Here is a 21,977-nt window from a genome sequence, read left to right on the forward strand (position 1 = left end):
TGTGCTTTGTTTGTTTGTCTGTACGAAGAGATTTGGAAAAGGGTTGACTCTGTTCAGTAGAGCTGAAGCTTTAAAGCACCTCTCTCCTGCCGAGTGCGGCTGTGCTTGCATGGACACAGCTTTTCCTTACAGCTCCATAGAAACCAGGGGGTGACTGTTGCTGTAGCTTATCCAGGGATAGGTCATACTTACACTGGATTTTACACTTGATGAGGTAGTGTGTATAACAGGAAGTTTGTCTGGGATTTTTAAGTTTTATGTTAATTTAGTTGTAGAGGCAGGAGTGGTTTAGTTTTGGTTCTGCAAATTCAACAATGTAAGTAGACATTTTACTCTCACTTACGTAGTGACCAGGATGCCAACTAAATCATGTGTGCCTTTTGTTTCAGCAAGAGGAATTGAAGTTCATGTTCTCTTTGCTCGTCAGATTTGATGAAAAGCAGTGAAGTTGGCAGAAACATGGTCCTGCTCAGAATACTTCATGAAAGCCAGGATGTTGTTTAATTTGTGTACTGTAACTTTATATGTTCCTGTGAAAATGTGCCAAACTTTAATGAGTTACTGTACGGTCAGAAGATAAATCTGTGGTTTTGGGAGTGGATTTAGGTGTAGAGATTGATAGTGGCTAAGTGTCCACTGCCCTATGTATGTGCAAACACTGGGCAGACCTAGAAGTTCTAGGTTAGGCCTGTGAGCGTGACAGTAAGCAGGGAGGGAAGCATTTTGGCTTAATTGATCATACATATTAGTGATCAGGCTGTATCACTCCAAACTGGAAATTCTTGATTGAAGTGTGCAACTTCTTCTCTAGCTGGTCTTTGAAAGTCAGAATTTTCACACTTGATACTACTTAGACCTTTCTATTATTAAACAGCAAACAGTTTTGCAAAGTGTTGGTGTATGCAGTTCTATAATATGACTAATCTGAAATAGTTGCACTTCCAAGGTCTGGCTTAACAAAAATGCTTTGAACCAGTGCAGCCAAACATAACTGAGGTTTTCTGCAATAAATGATGCTCAGAAAGAAATATTTTACAGCATGTGACCTTGTGCCTCAGGGACTGTTGTACATTAGGGAGTTCGCCAGGAGCAACTGAAGTTCTAGGACTTACAGACATTCTAGCAAAAATGCCAGCATTGATTTGTTTTCTCCTTTAATCTTGTGATCATTTCCAGTTTGGTGTTTTGCAGTTTTATCCTCCACACCACAGCTCTGTGGTGTGATGTTAGTGGAACTTGATAAGAAAGTATGTGTATAATGTTGTCTAAATGTCCCTGGTTTTAAGAATCACCTTTTTTTCAATACAGGAAGAAATTAGAAATTTTAATTTAAGTTTTATTTTTGGTGTCTCTTCTAGGTTCTGGATATCTGTGTGACCCCCTCCCCATAGCATATTTGCAACATACAGAGTATGTGGCAATGAGTGGCCCTCTCTTGGAATTTTGTCATCTTCAGTTTATGAAGAACAATTACCTTGTAAATAAAGGACTGAGTCTGCCAGGGAGGCACATGGTATTATTCTGGGCACAGAAATTATTGGTATTCACAAAGTTGCTGGTGAAGGTGTATGGTTAAGATTACAACAGGTCTCCAGCCTTTCAGCAGAGAGGAGTGTTTTGCCATTGTGTTACAATGCGTCATCCATCATCAAGGGATTAATCAGACTCACGTGAGATGATCTGAAAAGACCTTTGATGTTAATCTTAAAAAAAACTCAGCAAGGATTTCTCATCCTGAAAATATTGAACGTGTTATGATCTTGACTGTTAATTTGGGAAAACTGTCTTTCCTCTACCTTGAACTCCAGTTAAAAGTAGAGAAATGGGTTAATGATAACTTCAGTGTCTTCAGAGTGACTGGGCCTTCTGGAATGTATCCTCTAGTATTTAGGGAGGTGATAGCCCGTGGGGGTGGGAAAAGTTCCAGAATGCTGAAGAGTTGAGGAGCATTTTCCCTTGCAACATATAGAAAAAAGGCAAGACTTGGGTATGTCCAAGGGAAGAGCGGTCACATCAGGAAGTCTGTCCTGTGTCATGTCCTTTTTGGTGGTTTCACTTCCCTATATTGCAATAATGTTCTTACTGAACACACAGATAATGTGATCCTAACAAATTCAGTAAATGGTCTGAAAACAATAGCTTTGGATTCAGCCATTTTGGTGTAGATGGGTTCAAATTACTGTGTTTTGGTATATTGCCTACACAGACAAGTAGCAGCTGGTAGGGAAACAGTTCTGTGGGGGAGTATCCTGGGGGTTGTAATGGTTCCTAAATTATCATGACTCAGCAGCATCACTGTCATGAAAATTCATTTGTCATACTGGAACATACAGAAGCATTTTAAATAAGGCAATGAAGCAGTTTCTCTGTTCTGCTGAGGAGTAATAGGTCTTCAGCAGGGACTGTCTTGTTCAGTTTGGGATAATGTGATATTTGAAAAAGTTATGGCTGTGTAACAAGATCTGTAAAGAAAATAATGAAGTCTGAAAGAGAAACCATAATTAGGGATTGGGGAAAAATGGATTGGTTAGCTCTACAATGGTTTTATACATCATGTTTCATCAGACATAAGCAGGTGATATATAAAGCAGCTTTAAAAAGTTACCTGCAGGTATAACTGGGAGGCAGCTCAGACATCCTGTCACTGCCTGTGAGCTGTCACACTTGGTAGGTGGGTCACATCAGTTTTTTCATCACTGATGCTTTGAACTTGAAAGCTTGATCTTTGCCAGTAAAATTTGACTGGTTGAGGGTGGGTTGGTTGTTTGGTTGTTTTTTTTTTTTTTTTTAAGCATGGATATATTTGATCCCAGAATGTGATAGTACATCCTTTTTCTGCTGCCAAACAGTGCTGGGATACAGGGTGGTCTGTGGGACTTCCCCCCCTGCAAAAAAAAAAAAAAAAAACACAATACCTGTTAAAGTTGCCTTTTAGTCAGGGAGTACTGAAGTTTTGGTCTGAAGAAAATATTTCTTAAAACGTATCTGCAAGGAGAGTTTAGTCAAGTTTCCACATCCATCATGAATAAAACAAGCAGTTATGAGTTGAAATTGCAGCAGAATATGTTCAGGTGAGGTGTGAGATGTAGGGACAGGCTTTCAAGCCATGAATAACCAAAACAGATTGTAGGGATACACTGGAGAATGCTGGTGTGCTAATCTGGTTTCATTTACAGCTTCCAAAAAAATATTCCAGTGGGGGTACATATTAGCTGCATAATGAATTCCAGCCTGCTGATAACAAACTCGTTTCTCTGATACTTCATGAGACATTTTAGGATTAATTTTTGGACCTCTGCAGGCTGAAGATCACTATACAAATTGGTGAAGGGGGGAATATTGCTTAGTTGAAAGACATCTGATGGAAGAGAGTAGAGCTAAATTCTTTTAAATCTCTGGATAAGGTCTTTAACCATACAATATATGAAGATTTTTTTCCCCGACACACAGATGTTTTGCTTATATTCCCTAATTTATTGTAGGACACTAGGATAGAAGAATGACAGTGTTTTAGTCTTGGCCTGCATAGATTACCTGGAGAAGAACAGCGCAATAATTCTCTTCTAGATCTAAAGACAAAGTCCAAACCAGCTGGACACCATTTTGTCCATAACTCCTCACTTGATTTTAACTCAGTTTCATGGACTAGATCATAGACAGAACTCCAGGAAAACACTGAACATGCAAAGAGGATATATGTCCCAGCTGCAGCAAATCATTAGATCACAGGACTAGAGATGACTTTTTCCCCCTTTTTTTTTTTTTTTTTAAGCCAAGACCAAATTAGTAGAATATATATTACTTTTGCAATTTATTTTTTATGTGTAAGAGTTGTTTTAAACTTGTCTTCAGTGACTTTTCTGCACTGATGTTTGTTAATACTTTCTCAATCAGAGAAAGTCCTGAAAATGTTAAGCCAGTGAAATGAAAACCATTGCAGACAATGTAAACTTTACAAACTGTAATGCAGGTGTTGTACACATGCTGAAAAGTGCTGAGTGAACATGTCTTTGTCATGTCCTAGATACAGACAAATGTGGAGTTTGATCATATTGTCCTGGTCTTGATGTACAAGGGTTTGGAAATAATCCAGATGCAGGGAGGGGCAGAGGTATGAGCTGTCCCTCAGTCTTGGCAGGTTGTCTTTAGGGGAAGTACCTATAACTGGAATGCACCTCCCTTCCCAGTTTGTAGTACTGGTCTTGTAGACCCAGGCAATGGTATTGAGGGGAAGAATTAGTCCCGTACTGGTTAGAGGAATGGTTTCTTATTTCTGAATGTCCTCTGTTTTGTTGACTTTCAATTCTTCCTCTTTGCAAATGACATGCCTTCTACTTGCTTATCCTTCATCTGGAATGCAGATCTGTACTTCCCTCTACTTGATTTGTAGTCTCTATTGCCTTGACACAAATATTTGATAAATAGTCTGGTTGCATTTGAGGCTCTTTTCCAAAAGAAATGTGTTTTTCTCCACTCCAAACAGAATATATTTAAATGTAAATGTGCTATAGTAGCAATAATAACCCTGGTAAACTACTGGTTTATAAAATACCCTTAGTGGGAAATACCCATCCCATTTTTTTTAAGGTGCTGGAGAACTACTTACTTAACTTCAGCTTAGGCTTCATCCACATTTCTGGAAGACAGGTAGGCAGGATGTATGTAGCATACAGTGGGGATAAGCCAGTAATTACATATTTGCAATTCTTTCCTGATGATGGAGAACATTATCCTGGTGTGTGCTGCTGTGCAGTAGAAGTGACTTTGTTCCTTAAGGCTTTGGGCAGACTGCACAGATGGGCTCTTCATTGCCCTTTCTCTCATTCTGTCATGAGGGTTTGGGGACAAGAGTGGTACCTTAAAGGCATCCATGACAAGGTGCTGTGCTGTGCAAGCTTCTGGGCAGAACAGAGCCTTACCTTGATTCACTTGCAAAACGACTGTAGATCAAAGTGCAGTACAAAATAGATGTTTGATTTTATTCCTTAAAGAGCTAAAAAGACCTTTGGATTTGATTAAAATAGTAGAATATCTTCTGCAGATTTGAAATACTTTATTCCATAAAATGCTAAAGCTGTTTGAAAGTTCAGAGCATTGTTCACATTTAAAGCCTAATGCTATTTAAAATGTGTTTCTTTGGTTTGTATCAGTAGTGTCAATAGATGCACTTGTTTAAGAGAGGTGTATAGTCCCTCAAACCCTACTCCCTGCAGCAGAGTAGAGCAGTAAACAGGTTTTAATATTTCAGGTAAATACCACAGTTCTCTAACATAAACACTACTAAAGACAGTTAATGGGGCACTGGAATCTTCACAGGCATAAGAGAGGTATAAGGGATGACAACATTGCCAGTGGCTGCCCAGTATGAAACACCCAGGAATAACTGGTGGTAGGCATAATACCTAGAAACTCTGTGCTTTCCTATCCTGTGCTTAGAGAATTTGAGCCTTTTAGATTTTACATGTTTTAAATGGCTTTATCTTGGTATTCTTGCTGCTTTGAGGAGTGAACTCATGAAAACCCCTTGGAAGGGTTCATTTTTGATGTATCACACTTGCTGGCTGAGGGCCAGAGGCTTATCGTCTTACACAGGCTTCTGTACAGGTTCCCCAGATGCTGCCTTTTCCAAAATGTGCTTTGGGCTTTTGAGTGAAGTACAACTTGCTTCCAAAGACAAGTTTGCTGGCTTTGTATGGTAACCTTGCTCGCAGAAACTTGGATCAACAGAAGCTTGAAGGGCAGGTATCATTCAATCAATAGCATTTCTGAAGGTGATGTTTTTGTCAATGGTGTTTTCTTGTTCAGTGAAGAATCTTTTTTACAGTCCTAGAAGTCACTTTTCTCTGATACTTGGTTGTTATTCTTGTATGCCCTTGTATCTTTAATTACTATCACAAAGGAAAAAAAATCATCTCCTTACCCCCTGCACTCTAGACCTCAGTATGTGTTCACAAGACTAGACTGCTAAGGCTTTGTTCAGTGTGTGGTTTTGTGGGAGTATATGTTTATCCAGAAGTTTTGAAGGAGGTAAGACTGGGTCAGCATGACCTTGGAGAAGTGGAAAGTAAGTATGTGAAGGGACAGGTTGTTTGTGAAGCAGAGCTGTGTGAGATATCAGTTGAAGGACTGTCAGTAGAGAAAAGGAGATTAGGACATAGATGTGTCTGTATTGGACCATTCTTAACTTATTTTCAGTTCATTTAAGTTTGTCATCTGGTTTGTATAAATGGTCAGGTATGTAACCATTGGTATGATTTTCCCCCACCCCTAGCCTGTTACTCTGGAAGAACTTTTCTGTGACCAAACTTCTGGCATGTTTTCATCTTGGAATACAGATTTATATAGCAGTGTTCTGTCTAGAATGCAAAACAGTTTTGATGACTCTGCAAGATAGATTCATTTGCTTTAAACTTGAAAAATAAGGTGCTAATCTCTCAGTAATAGCTGCTTTTCACTAAAACATTTAATATCTGTATCTTGGAAGATTTTAGTTTAGTATATGATTACATTTTAATCCATCATTTAGTGTTCTAAATGGGCTCATATTTCTATAATTCTAGAAAACCTGTTATGAGTGATGCTCTGCATTTTTACATACTAAATTTTTTTTCAGCAGCCAGATACCATTTAAACAATGTTTTTTGCAGTATTTTTAATTAATAGGGCTGTCCTTTATATCTGTGCAGTCATTTTGGAGGGCTGACTGTGGGATATAATGGGAAAAAACAAGTGGTGGTGGCATATCTGGGATATAGTTCTTCTGGTACCTAATACCTCGGGTGTGTGAGCTGTACCAGTTGTACGTGCCATTCCGGAACATCTGCGTTTGTCCTCTCCAAAGGGAGCTGGTTTTCAGTTGTGCAGACACAGTGAAGGTGTGTCTAGACAACTGTATTCATGGAAGTGAAAGCAAAAGGAAAGTAAGGTTTTTTTGTAGATACTTTGTGTTGGTAAACTGGAAGTGAATGATCTCAACTTGTGAAGATGTGGCTCACCAGTTGTTACAACTGAATGAGTTATGCTGCACTTGTGTCTTTTCAGTGAGGCCTAATAATGCATGCAAAGTTGAATCAGAATTTATAATTATGTTATAAATGGAATTTGCTGGCACAGATTGCCCAGAGAAATTGTGGATGCCCCATCACTGGAAGTGAGCCACCTGGTCAAGTGGAAGGTGTGTCTGCCTGTGGCAGGGGGGCAGTAACTAGATGCTCTTTAAGTCTGTGTGCCCAAATATGATTATCTTAATGAGATGTTTATGTAAGACCAAGCAATGTTCTGTCTGGGTTTTTTTTTCAGGATAGTGAAATTTCATGTGAGGCTTTTTGATATCCTTAAGGAAATCAGTAGCATACTTTTGACTCTTCCAGAGTTGGACCCCAGGCTGTGGCTCCCTAATTCCATTAATGTATTGGGTGAATTGGAGGTTATTAGAAAGAGATATTTTAGTGAATACATATTGTAGTAATTCCTTATCATAAAGTAACATACACCTATTCAGTGACACTACTCCGAAAAGCAGCTAAGTGGAAAGTGGTCTGTTTTGAATGTTTGGGCATATCTGCTTGATTAAATAACTTTAAAAGAGCTTCACAGAAAGAAAACTGATGAGGGAAGTAAATTCTGTTCTGCCTTCTGCATCCATTAAATTGTTCACTAATGCTTCTGAATGCTTTTGCAACCCAGCTGACATCTGATCTTTAGGAATATTAGTGAAATCCCCATTGACTTGGCTGGTTAGAAAAACAAATCTTTACTTCTTTGAAGTAAACATGTCTTATTTAGAGTAATAGAAATGCAGTGAACTGAAACTGTGGCAGGAATAGACAGGTGTTGTCCTTATGACCTTTTACAGCTGCTGTTAACTGGATTGATAAATGTGTAATGAAGGGTAAAAGTTTACTTTTATGTTGGCTTTCTGTTAAAGGTTCTACCTCTCGTGATTTGCTGTTGCAGGAAAGGAGAAACTGAATTAGAGGCTGCAATTAATAGGATTCTTGGTAGACAGCAGTGCTGAAGGGAGCTGGGGATGTTTGCAGGATTCTGTGAAGCAGAAAAAGCACCCTGTAAGATGTGTCCATTTCAGAAATGTGCACTGCAGTGCGTAATGTGGACGAAGGCTGGAAGCCCTAGTTCCAGGTGTTGCCAGAGAGGGGCTGGAACAGCACATCATGGCACAGCAGGCAGCCTGGAACTCAGGGGAGACTGCTTCCTCTTGTGCTTTTACAGCCTTGTAGGCCAAGGCAGCAGATGGAAGAGGAAGTAAAAATGCACCAGTGCTAAGGCTTATCTGTTTTGTTTCTTAGGACTTTTGAAATATCTTGATCTGTTTCCAGTGAAAAATTTCATAGCTCAGTGGCTCTGATGATGTGTAGCTCATCTCTCTAGGCTCGTGTTCTGGTCAGTGTAGGTCTTTACATATTGAACACCTCCTTGGTTCCCACTGCCAGGCATTGGGAAATGCTCAGCTTGAGATTCAAAGCTATAGAATCTCTGGTTTAGAGATTAAGTCTGATCAAGTCTGTGTTAGGAGCAGAAATGAAAGTAAGCAGAAGGCTGAAAACAAGCAGGCAACTCCATTCAACTGAGGTACAGCAAGAACTTTATGGAAGGGGTATTGGAAAATGAGGGTGAAAATGGGGGTTTGTCTCTGACTGCAGATATTTCTTACTGTGGTCTGTATCTCTTTAAATTGAACGTGCTTGTATGTTCCTTCTGTTTTCATGCCAGTTTTCAATATTTGTTTAGACAAATACACTATAAAATCTGGTATATAAAAGAACACCTGACAGTTTTGTTTGACTCAGTGATAAATACCACTTTTACTTGCATGTAAAATGACACAGTGATATTTAGTTGTGAAACTTAGGCACTTAACAAGGGAAAAATACTTTTGGAACAACAAAAACTTAATTAAATAGGTTGCTATGATGTAACAGTTAAGACATTTTTAATGTTACATGTAAAAGTGATAATATAAGTTGTTAACAGTTCTAATTAACCTTTAAAAATAAGTGGAACCCAGATGCTAATACAGAGTTTAATTCTTTTTTGTACTTAGATTACTTACCAAAGACTTACCCATTTTGATGGGTGAAATAATACTTTGGGATAGTTGACAGGTAACTTTTTTTTCTACACCAAAGCTCATTAATGCAGATTTCATTGTTCTGAAAGGAGGTAAGCCTTTAGAGAACATTTCATTTAGTGATATTACTATTATTTTCTCTATTTCTGATTCGTATTACCAGAAATAATTCACATTTTAATTCATTTAAAAGGAAAGCGAGAATTAATTACATTTGCATTGACAAGCACTTTTGTTTGCTTTTTTTCTGGAATTGGGAGTGTCTACTGATGATCTTTGTCCTTGTGTTTTCTATAGTGAAGCAGAGATCAGTTCGATTGAACTGTAAATGCCATAATAGAAGAACTGAGTAGTTGTCAAAGGTCATTTCAGTTCTGTGTAGTAATAGGGGAAAAAATAACTATGTTAGATATTAGGAATGCACAGTTTTGCCACTGTAGAAATGGGCTATGCTCCCAGATCTTGAACATTTGATGCTGTTTTGGTGATGGTGTACCTAAAGAATAGGGTAATGGCTAATAAGGATGATCAGAGGTATTCAGAAGGCTTCCATGGATACCCTTTGTTTGGAAGAGACATGACTTGATGAGTCCATGTATCTTGGGTAAAATCCTGAGTATCATGAAAAACTGAATAGAATGTGGTTGGGCACTTCGGTAGCACAAGAAAATATCCAGTTGAATTGAGGCTAGTATTTTTTTGTAACTCCAAGTTGACTTCTACATAAAGCACCAATAAATTGTGCCCACTCTCATGTGGGAGGCAACAATGTATAAATATGTCTGAAAACAAAGCAACTGAACAGATTTGCATAGAACTCTGACTGGTATTAAATGGTAATACAGACTCTGGCCTAAAAGTCTGAGAAAAATATCCTGGGAGTCCTGATGCTATTTGTTCTTGGTCTTGCACTTTTTTCCTCAAGAATTTATTATAGGTTGCTGTCAGAGAAGGTAATGGAGAGACTTTGGGTCTTTCCCGTTAGGATTTTGTGATGTTGTTGTCAGTAGAGTGGTAGGTTATGGAAGTGGTCTCAGGTAGGTTGCAGGTGTGCTGTTGGACAGGATTCAGAGTGTGTGGGAGAAGGGGGCATGTGGGCTAATCCTGGAGACTGAAGGGTTTCAGTGCTACTATAATTTACAGCACTTCATCTAACTTTAGCAAAAAGTATTGCATGTAAATGTGGCATCTGTTGTTCTGTTTGTGCTGGGACGTGCCCAGGAAGGCGATGACTGAAGAGTTGTGTATGTCCCTACTGAATTTTGGAGTCAGGTCTAGGCGTTGTCCTAGGCTGTCTATTTGCATATTAGGCACTGCTTAAGGAACTGCCCTGGTCACTCATACTAACAGTGATATCAGAATAGCAGCGTAGGAGACCCAAATCCCTGCAAGATCATCTATAAATTGGTGGTTGGAGTTTTACAAAATGTTTCACCTTTGCTTTGATTGTGCTGAAATATAAAGGGAAGACTCACAGCAACACAAACTGTTGATATGCTTTTCCCTTGCCTTTTCCAAAGGTACTAGGAACCTTTTTGGTAAATGGAACCTAGGTATTGTACTTCTGTGGTGTTTTTATTTTGTGCTAAACCTTGTTCTTACTTCCAAACTGCAGTTCTGTGGTGTTCATTTATTTAGATACCTTAAATCCAGAGAACAGTTCTCTGTGGGCTTTCTTTAGGTCCATTTTTCACATTGCTGTGAACCATTCTCAAGGTTCATTAAATCAACTTCTTAATTTTTTTAACTTCTATCAATAGCTTGACATAGCTTAATTGCTATACAGTTTGTTCTGAAAAGCATATTTATTCAGAAGGTAATGAATCTTGTTTAAATGTAGTCAACTGCATTGACTTTGTCCCTGTTTTATCTTCTACTTACTGCTCAAATGTTTGGTAGTAGACTTAGAAGGTCACATCTGGAGGAGTTCTGTACCTGTACAGAGTTCAGCAGGGTGGGAAGTCTGTTCTGTCTGCAGCAGATGTTCCATTATGTCCATTATGCACACTGTAATATAAAACCACACTTCTGTAGATTAGAACTTTAGTTGTTTGCAGTGTGTGACGCTCAATAGATTGTAGCATGGGGTGGGGTGCTCAGAAAGTTCCCAGGTCAATACTGTGTGTGGCCATGAGCACTCCGGTTTTTCCTCATCTTGGCTGTGTTGTGAGGCTGCTTGTTCTTACTTTGTCTGCAGAAATGTGATTGTGACTCAGAGCTTAGGTGCAGGAGTGTTTCCATCTCTCCAAACTCCTCTATACATCAATGACATCTAGTTCCAGAAAGAAACAAAAAAAAAACATAAAAATGAAGGGGTTTATTAAAGGGGTGACCCAGAAGATATAAGGTGATGATTATTTTACTGTTCCCCAGGGTGTGTTTATTTTGAGCCTTGATCAAAATCACCTTTAAAACTTTTTTTTAAAGTAAAGAATGACATAACATACACAGGGAAAAGCAAAACTGATCAAAGAATGGAACCGTATCCAAACAAAGAAACAAACTTGGATAAGTCAAATATAAAAGCATAATAAGGCACACCTAAAGGGATCCTATGAAACAGCTGATGGCATCAAAACAGTAGTAAAATTTCTCAGTTACTGTTTCAGGATCACTAAACTATCTATTTGCTTCTGGTTAGGTAGGATGGTTCAAGAAAAATGAAGTCATAGCAGAATAACTCAAGTTTTGGTGTTGATGGTGGTATTTTCCATGGAGAAGTTAATGGAATACCTACCATTTGTATTACTGTCATCATCCTCTGGAGAGGGGACTCTGGCTGTACTGGAGCATGTTAGCAATGATGTGGGCATGTAGAGATGAGGCATTTGGAATGGCCAGGCCTACCTGCAGCCCAGAGTCTCATTTTAGCAGCAGGTTTTAAAATTGGTATGAAGTGTGGAATCGCTTTCATCAGCTGCACGCAATTAATTTCTCCAGTCTTCCCTTTATTCTGATTTGTTTTGCTGCCCTTTTATTGACTAAATCTGGGAAGTGATCATTTAAAAGTAAAAATGTTCTTTTCAGGGACTCTTAAATTAGATTATTTCAGGTTTTGTTTTGATCAGAGGTCAAATAGCTTTTAGCACTCGCACTATAGTTGCTCAGTTTCCCTTTCTGTTCTTCTCTTTAGTCATACTTTGTCACATTTATGCCACTTGTATTGATGGAGTTGTGTTTGGTTTTTTACAGTGACGACAGTTCCTGTCTCACCTCTTTGATGGAAGAGGACTATGACCCAGAAGTGAACTCTTCACTGTAGAACAAGAAGCTCTTGTGGATTAATTGTGTCCCTTTAAAAGCAGCACCCAGTCTGCAAAAAATAGAGTAGAAGAGATTATTTTTGGACCTGGCTTTTTTTTGTTCATGTGACCTATGTTTCAGCATGTAAATGGTGAAAAACAGGGAGAACATTTGTGCCTGCTTCTGAGCTTTATATCAAGTAGTGCTTAGCTCTGTGGAGCATTAGCCAAGTTACGTGAAGAGTAGAGTATAGCCTAACATTCATTTTTAAAAATATTTTACCTTTTTTTAGCAGATGTATGTGATAAAAATGAAATTTATATTTTAAGAGCATTTGGGCAGATGCATCTTGTTTAGATCTCAGCATTTAGGGCAAACATTTTTATGTAACATCTTTTTTCCAGAGTGTTTAGGTTGATCTGCTGCAGATCATGAACTGTCCAGCAGCCTTGAGTGTATCTGTTCAGTATTGACCATGATGTTGCTCTGAATGTTGTCATGCAGACTTGACAAACTTTTTTGTAATGTAAAGGCTGATTTCTGTACTACCACGACCAGAGGAAATTTAATGAGGTGAACGTGGGCGTGGCTTTTTTAAATAGAAATTACCTTCTTAGGTATCTTTTTTTTTGTAGTGAGAGTGCAAAGAGAGGGTAAAATGAGCAGCTGAGGGGGTGAAGGGCACAGTTGGCACGAAGTGCGGCCTCTCGTGCTCTGCTTCGAGACGCACTATTGCCTCAAGGCTGGCCTTCCAGAATTCTGGAGAAGGAAGGAACCCAGAGGTCACTGAAGCACACAAACTGAGGACATTGGACTGCAGAGGCCAAACTCAGGGTAAGTGATCCTATGTATTTACTACTTTGCTTATACTGTGTTGACTTGTTTCTAGATAAATTAAAGTTGAAAGATAAAGCAAAATGGTAAATTGGGAGAACCTTCCACAAAAAAAAGGTGGAATTCAGTTATACTGAGCAATACTGCAATGTTCATCATTTTGAGCAGTAAAAATTGCTGTGATATGTTGGAAAGAACAGAGGGGTGCAGGAGCTGGCATGTTGTTGTCTTTCAGGTCTCTGATCTGCTTTGAATGTCTCTGAACTAGTTGGTCATATTTGATTTACAACCTGTGGAATAAAACATGCAGTGATTGCCCCTTTGCAGACTGGGAGACAATGAACAATGAAGGATTGTACCCCAAATTCTGTCATGTCTTGATTTTTACATCTGCCTTGTATAGCTTTTCTATGCCATTGGTTGTTTTCTTCCCCCTCCACACCCATTCTGTCATGAACCTCATGGGTGTGTTAATTGTAAACAGGAAGTAACTGGGACTCTTGAAGTTCTTACCTGTTTCAGTCAGAGGAACAAAGTCAGCAGGAGAAGAAAAATGCTTAAGTATAATACAAAAAACTTCAGCATTTTCCCCCTCCTATTTATATGGGCCAAACTTTGAGAGATAAATTGTATTATTATTTCAGTTTGGATAAGATGACAGGAAATGTTCTTTTCATTTACAGAGCCTGGCCATGAGGTTTGATGCCTCATTTTATTGAAGGGAGACACTGGACCTAAATGGCGCAGCATGACTTTGTTCCTGCCTGGCTTAACTTCTCAACACCACAGTCAACCAAGGTAAGAGTAATACAGATCAGCTCCTTTCACGGCTCTGACCATGGGTGAGATCAGTGTGTTGCTTTCTCTGGGACTCTGTGTGAGACAGGTGGATTTGTGAGCCCTTCTGATCAGATCCAGGCTCGTTGATGTGGCTGGCTAATCAATTTCAGTTATGGATGCTCTATTGAAAACTGACATAGGAATGTGGGTGTTGGTGGTTTTTTCAATTAGCAAAATGTCACTGCTGGGCTAACAGGCTACTGGAGAGTCCAAATGAGTTCTTCATTGCATGGCTTTACTTTCTGCAGTCCCCTGCAGCCACCTTTGAGAAACATGGAGAGCATCTTCCACGGGGAGAGGGCCGCTTTGGCGTGAGCCGCAGGAGACACAACTCTTCCGATGGATTTTTCAATAATGGGCCCCTCCGAACTGCGGGAGGTGAGTAAGAAGGATCAGAATGCAGCCTAAGAGCAAACAGTTTGAAATATTCTACAGAATGAGGAATTCAGCAGAACAGAAATATTTTCCCAAACTGTACTTTTTCAAAGCATCCTATGAGGAAGTTGTGCTACTCTCTTCTCCTTTGCAATGTGCTCAGGCCTTAAGAGGTTTTCATAGTAGCTGTATGTGCATTGTGTAGCTTGATTTGTTTTCTGATATAATCACATGGTACTTAATAAGTTCAGCTCAGCAATTCCTTAGTGAGCACTGGCTGAACAACAAGAAAAACAACCTGATATTTCCAGTATTCTGCATACTGTGTTGATTTTTTAATTTGCATCCTTATCTCCTTTTGTTTAGACTGCTGGCATCAGCCATCCCTTCTCCGCCATGATTCTGTAGATTCTGGTGTTTCTAAAGGAGCTCATGTTGGGCTTTCTGGCAGTCAGCCTGGCTGGCATGGTCCCTCACGGGGCCATGATGGTGTGAGCCAGCGTGGAGGAGGAGGAACTGGAGTTCATCGCCACTGGAATGGCAACTTCCATTCCCGGAAAAGTTCCGCCTTTCAAGAAAAGCTGCCTGTTGAATCCAGGGAAGAGAAGAAGGAAGATAAAGAGCATTTGCAGTTTGAGGAGGAAGACTTTGTAAGTGTGTAGCTTCTCACTAGAAGTGGAAGGTGTGAGAAATGGCTTTTCAGATCTTGTTTGCATTAGCACTGATAGGTGATGAGGATCTAGAATTGCATTCCATTCCATGTTTGAGACACAACAGATTTAACAAAATTATTCTGGCACTGATAGGGTGCTGATTGGTACCCAGAGCCCTCAGAACTTGAAAACCTGATGGATTATGGGTTTTGGCTCATATGTTTTGCCAAATGGTTATTGTGAACTGAAGGCATTGTAACATTCAAGCCAGGTCTTCAGCGAAACCTGTAAGGTGACAGAGGAAGAGTAGTTGTATTGACTTCATGGCTTTGCTTACAAAGCCTTTTTTTTGCTCCTAGAAATACATCTGTTCAGTTTATCTTCAGCCTGCCTGCTTCAGTCTTCCTGTCCCCTTCACTCTGATATGTGTTGGTGTTTGTGATAACCTTCCCAAGCTTATTCATGACATGCTCAGACTTTTGCCACCGTCTGCCTTGAATCTTCTGGAACAGTATTATCAGAGATGTTTTCCTCTCTCTGTTAATCTGTGGATCAGGTTTTCTTGAGCCGTTTCTTCCATCAACATCTCCAGTTCACCAACTTTATTCTTATTCAGCATTTTGATTCATGTGGTACTGGTATTATCAGTATGATAGTCTCTTACATCCTGGCTCTATTTTTACTGGAATATCTTTAGTTTTTCAAACTTTATCAAACAGTGCTTGGATTTATGCTTTCATCCTTACCATGTGTCTTCCTTAATGCTAATGCTTGGAGAGATGTGCACCTTTTCTGCTTTCTCTTTTCAATTTAATTCTATTTCTCCTGACCCCTGAAGAGTGTTATATTATCAGACCATGTGTTTTTCTTTCTGCATCTATTTCTTGCTGTCTCTTGGCTCCTCTTAACCAGTGTAATGAGGAGAATATCCTCTGTAAGGTTCTGGGAACTCTGTCCCTTCCCCTAATGCAGTTCCTCTGTCTTCATCTTCAATACTAAAGCCTTTGCTGCCTCCTGTAATGAGAGGTTCTGGTGATGTGACACTTGTGTGTATCATCATCATGAGGTTTTTGCTGTCTTATTCAGCATTTGTCTCTGGAAGGCTGTTCACAGCTGAAATTGTTGTGGCAGTTTGATGGCTTCTGCTCAGGAATTTACGAGTCAGAGTGAAATACATGAATACCCACAGCTGCTTCAGCTAAAATCCAGAGCCTACACTTAAATTGCCACAGGAGGTAGTTTGATTTAAGCTGCTGGGTTTTTTCAGTGAAGGGCCTGGGAAGTGATTGCATGCTCTTGTTCAGCTGCTTGGAGCAAGAGCCTGCATCACAGGGTGGTTAACAGCTGGAGAGCGGGGATAAAGCTTGTGTGTGGATTTCTACTAGCTGATTTCTCAAGAATACTTTAATTCGGGCTTTCTATAAGCCTGGTTTTTTTGACTGTCAGAAGTCTGTCAAAATCTAGAAATATTGCAATGATTGCAACTGTGCAGTCTCTTGTTGTCTATCTTGGTCTAAATCTTTCTTCCATGTCCTTCATTCTCTTCTTCAATGCCTTGATGAGTGCCTTCCCCAACTACATGGCTGTTTCTTCTCTAATTACTTCCCTCATTTTTAAGATTGTAATACCACACACTGGCTAGCAGCAAGCTTTGTTTAGTAACTCCTGTACTGTCTCTGCCATAGTGATGAAACTGATGTATGCTGTGGTTAAGTGTGTAGCTGTTAGGCCTGTGTGGCTGACAACACTTTTCTTGAAAGGTCTGCAAAGCAGGCTGTTAGTCTAAGTGTGAGCACCTCTGCTATAAAACTGAACTTAAAAAAAGTTAAAAATTGAAGCACTTAAACAGAGGACTTTCTGGAGACTGAGGCGGGAATTTATGCTATGGTGTGACATTTTTTCCTTACTCTTATAGAACAGAAATACCTACTGTTTCAGATGCTCACTATTAGAGAGTTATGCTGTCACCATAGTAACTGACATATGAGGAATTCATTAAAAGGAAGAAAAAGATGGCTGTATTTTGAACTGAGGTTTTTTGGGATGGGGGAAGAGGAATAGCTAATCAAGAGCACTTGTCATTGAGTGCTTAGATTTTACTCACTCTGCTTTGAGCTTGGACATGTCTGTAGTTGTTCCACCAAGATGAATTCTGAAACTGAATTCCATGTAAGTCTGCAGAGAGCACAGAGTCTGCATGCACTCTTGTCCTAAAAAGTAGACTCTGAGGTTTGATACAAATTTAAATGTAGCTTTTTTTTTGTTAGTAAATATATTCCTTTACATTATGAATCTAGAATTGCTTTGGGGTGTTTTTTTTAATCAGATCATACATAATTATTATATTAAAATACTTATTAAATGAAAATAGATTCTTCATATACTAATGATATGGATTCTATTTTATTTTTTGAGCTGCTGATCAAATACCTAATATTTTTATACATGTTCTGGTTGGTAGAATCTACATAATTATAGTAGAAGACTAGAGGAGTTATCCTGGACCCACTTGTAGTTCCATTGGAAATACAGCAAAAACCAAGGAGAAGGCAAACTCAATTTTTGGATGTCTTGTGGCAAAGCACTCTCTTCCACTTCAGCTGCTATTCAGAGAAATCTCTCCATACTCTGGGTTCCTGGAAACAAAATTTTAACACTGATTATATTTTTGTTGTATGTGATATAACATTATATTCATTAACATTGTCTTTTTACAGCCATCTTTGAATCCAGAAGCTGGAAGACAGAACAACCAGAACAAACCTTTAGGGACACCTTCTGGAGTATGGGGTAGGTAAAGGTCACTGTACACAATGCTGATGATGGAGCAGAAAATTGTAACTGGTGTTTAAATGCTGGGTTTTTCACTCAGAAATATTTTAAAGATTTAAGTGAAGCAGACAGTTTGTTGCTTTCTGTCCTTTGTTGTTTTCATCCCACAATCTTCCCTAATCTCTTGGCCTTTTTGTCTATTTGAAACTGTGCTTGTCTTGTCATAAAAAAAACCAGCCAGTGGCAGAAATGTCACTGTTCTATGTTCTCTTCCTGTTGTGCTGCAGTTACAGTTTCACACAGACATCACTTGAAGGGCAGAGCAGATTGGAATGAACTAGACATTAGTTCCTGACTTGGGATCTTCATAGTGGAAATACAGCAAAGCTGTCATAGTTCTGTGGTTTGAGCTTAGTTGATTTTTTTTAACTCAGGACAGCATTGCTTTTGATCCTGATGTACTCTGTGAATCTATGCCTTTAAAAAAAAAAAGTGAAACAAGATACCAATTCTAGCAGTTAAAGACAAATTTGTTAATAACTAGTTGGATTAGTTGGGTTAGATACTGTAAGTAGTACAAATGCAAAAGAAACTCAAAAACACTTCTTGCAATACTGTTGGCTTTTATTCTTTTTGCATGTTTGTCAGGTAGCTGTTGTTCTGCTCAAAACCTAATGACAACATTATGGAGCTTTTATCTGTTTATGCTATTAGTATTTTTAAAATTATGCTCCTGGAAATGTGTTTATTTGGCCTCAGAAACATTAACTGTGCTTGTTTGTAAAAGCAGTGTGTCTTTTGAGGTGTAGGTTATGTAAATATTTTGTTGTGTTAGTGAACTAACAAAGCTGATCCATGGTTGCTCAAAAAAATGCTCATACCTGTTCTGATTTCTCTAGAATGGTGCAAGGCTGTTAACTGATGTCAGTGTAGGTTTTTCCTTTCAGCATCAAGGGAGCTGTTGTGTTTACATTAGAAAAGATTGTGTTTAGATATCCACATCCAGTACCTTCTCAGAGCTGAAACTAAATAGCAGCTGATGGTCTCTGAATCAGATGTGCAGTGTCTAAGATGGGGAGGGAGGAACTGGAGCAGTGTACTGAGGCTGTTCTGAAACTGAATATCTGTATTTCAGAATCTCTTGTTTTGTTTTTACAGAAAACCCCCCTAGTGCCAAGCAACCTACCAAGATGCTGGTCATCAAAAAGGTTTCAAAAGAGGATCCTTCTGCCGCCTTCTCAGCTGCATTTACATCACCTGTTTCTCACCTGGCAAATGGCAACAAAGCCACCACCATTGTCCCAAGTGTCTACAAAAATCTGGTTCCTAAACCTGCAGCTCCTCCTTCCAAGGTACAGGGGGTTCCAACTAAATCAGTGAACTGCGGATCAAAGGAATCAACCTCCCAATAAGTAGCAGGAGTTGGAATCCAGTAGTTTCTGGGCAGTGGCTTTTACAGTGGAGGTCTATTTACTACAAAAGTTGTTGTTTTCTGTTAAAATGCCTTTTGGGTTTGTTCCACAGGGGGAACTAACCTCTGACTACACTACAAGTCTATTTGAATGGGTGTGTCCTCATGCATGAGACAAATCCTTATCTTAATAAGACAAAACGAGCACTGCTGGAGAGGTGGAATGTGTGCTGCTATGTGCTTGAACTGTTCACATGACTACCTTGAAAAATCTTTATTGGGTTACGATACTTTGATGTGCCCAAAACAATAGAGGCTAAGATCAGATTAGATTGTAACATCCTGCAATTCAGGTGTAATTTAGTTGAGGCTTAAAAGCAATCTGGAAAAGCCATGGGGTTTGTGCTATAGTTCTTTTACTGAAGGAAATACAGTCGTGCTAAAAAAAATCAATTTTTTTCCTTAGTTCCTGGCTTAGTCTTGCCCATTTTTCCAGAGAACCGATGTGTATAGATGTGTTAGAAATTTTGAAGAATTAATAATGAAAGTATTTTAAAAGCTTAAAAAAAAAGTTAGCTAGGTTATTCTTTAAAGAGATGTCCAAATACTTTGAGTTCTAAAATGTATTAATTACTAATGCTGGCTGTGACATTTCAACAAAATCTTCCTTATGAGTACAGTAGGTAATTCTTACACACTTCAGAGATAAAAGCAGAATAAGAGACTCACAGCTTCTTTTTGTAAAAAAGCAAGTTTAGAGCTTCTTTCCCTTTTGTAAATTTTTGTTAATTCAGTTTAAATTCTGCCACCTACAAAAAAAATGTAGTGGTTAAAATGGTTATCAAATAATCTTGTCTAAACATTTAATTTGACAGCTGATCTACTTCTTGGTGAGATGGGATAAATTGACCCATTAGAAAGGGTATTTATAAGGAAATTTTCATTCCACACACAGTTTTCAGTCCATATATGTTCTTGTTTAGAGTAGATAAACAAATTGCAGCTTCTAATGAGTAGGGAGCCTCGGGTGGCTGTTATTTTTGCTTTTACAGCTTGATTGATACATGTGTAGATATAGTCTGACCTGGATTTAGTCTGGAAGTTTTGTGTGTTCTTTGAAACAAAAAGCCAGAGATACAGTTTCTGACCAGACTGTTAGATTGTCTCTGACTTAAAAGTAAACAGAATTTTAGTGAACCACAATGCATTCAGCTTGTCTGTGTTACTGGCTGTTTATGCAAAGATCATTTCTGACATCTGTTAATACTATACCAATGTAGAGATTGAGAGATGGAAATGCACTTCTGAAAGTTATGGGAATATGTGTTGTTACTGCTGGTCATGATCTAGCCATTGCATTACAATGTAGAATTTGGGCATAAAAATCTGCTTAGCTAATGTAGCATCTTTAGGAGCAGCAACAACAAATGCAACAGTAATTGCACAACAAGTTGCTCCTTGCAGCTTGCTTTGCAATTACTGTTTCATTTGTTGTAGCTGCTTCTGAAGCCCATGGACAGAGGTTTTTTCATTCATTCAGTCAAGGAGAGCTGCTCTCAAAGCTTTTGCTAACCATGTTCAGAAATTCAGACTATGTAGGTTTTGATACTTCAGATAAAAAGAATGCATTATTTAGTGCTCACAGTTGGAATAAAACTGACTATGATCTGAAGGTTCAGCATCCTTCAAAATATAGTGATAGGGCTTTTTTTTAGCTTGCTTTACATGTTACATAGTTCATTTGCGTTCTAGATTGTTTTATCTGTATTTAAATCAGAGATTATGGCAATATGTAGTGGTACCTGCCTAAATTCCTTTTAATTAAGTTTTTACTTCACTGAATCCAGTAGGCCTGGATTACAACTCGATTTATACCTGAAATATTGCAGTATTGATAACAAAGGAAATGTTCTTTGGCTAGTGGAAAAGGTATTAATTTTTAATATGTAGCTCAAGAGATCAATCACGTGAAGCAGGCTGTAAATATGTACTTAGTGATTTACCTGCTAATTTCTAAGTGTTTACACACTGAGTGGTACTGTGATTACTGGGGCAGTGTGATATTCCTAGGTGGTGGGGATTGCAGTGGGAAAGAATTATCAGCTGATGTCATCAGTAGTGCTTTTGTTAATGAATGGTGACCATTAGCAAAACCAAAGGTGGGGTATCAGCATATCCTTAGCAGAAAAGCTGTGTGCATTTATGCTTTTTTAAAGTCACAACCTTAAAGCAGCTGTGGTAGGATGCATTAGCCTGAAGACATCTAGAAAGTTATCCAGGAATTGCAGTGCATGAAGTAGTAGAGGAGTCAAAACATTCCTTTCCACAAAGTCAGCAGTATTGGAAAGCTGTCACAGGAAAACTGAATGAAAAATGGTTTTGTTAAGTCGTACCAAGTGGTTCAGAAGGGAAGAGAACTGATGGCAGTGAAACGAGTGTGTTCTTTCTGGCTAATCGAGATGGCCAATAGCTCACAGTCAAGCAATCCATGAAGGTCACACTCAGCCACGCAGTGAAAGCAAGAGGGGTCTGTCTTCAGATCTGTCTGAGCTGCGAGCTGCCCCTTTGTGGAAGCCTGGAGAACAGCACTGGGCAGCTGAGAGCTGGGAATGGAAGAGTGCAACCCTGGAGCTGTGGAGAGAAACTTCTTGTCAGAGTCATACTGCACCCTAATTTTAGTACAGGCAATAAATATTGTGCAGATCAGGATATTTCTGAGGTTTGAAGGGGATGTACTTAATGCATGCTCTGAGTGCCACAG

The 21,977-nt window shown here is 39.0% G+C and overlaps 1 protein-coding gene across 1 annotated transcript in view; it reads left to right on the forward strand.

Moving 5' to 3' along the window:
• Positions 1-21,977, forward strand: part of GPBP1L1 (GC-rich promoter binding protein 1 like 1) — a 32,083-nt gene that overhangs the window by 2,272 nt on the left and 7,834 nt on the right. The window contains exons 2-7 of the mRNA XM_053949960.1: positions 12,281-13,165; positions 13,849-13,963; positions 14,254-14,383; positions 14,747-15,030; positions 17,751-17,823; positions 18,964-19,157. Coding sequence (XP_053805935.1) covers positions 13,904-13,963; positions 14,254-14,383; positions 14,747-15,030; positions 17,751-17,823; positions 18,964-19,157 — 741 coding nt within the window. The 5' untranslated portion in view covers positions 12,281-13,165; positions 13,849-13,903. The remainder of the gene's footprint in view (positions 1-12,280; positions 13,166-13,848; positions 13,964-14,253; positions 14,384-14,746; positions 15,031-17,750; positions 17,824-18,963; positions 19,158-21,977) is intronic.

The sequence above is a fragment of the Vidua chalybeata genome, chromosome 9 (genome assembly GCF_026979565.1).
Source record: "Vidua chalybeata isolate OUT-0048 chromosome 9, bVidCha1 merged haplotype, whole genome shotgun sequence".
Classification (NCBI taxonomy): domain Eukaryota; kingdom Metazoa; phylum Chordata; class Aves; order Passeriformes; family Viduidae; genus Vidua; species Vidua chalybeata.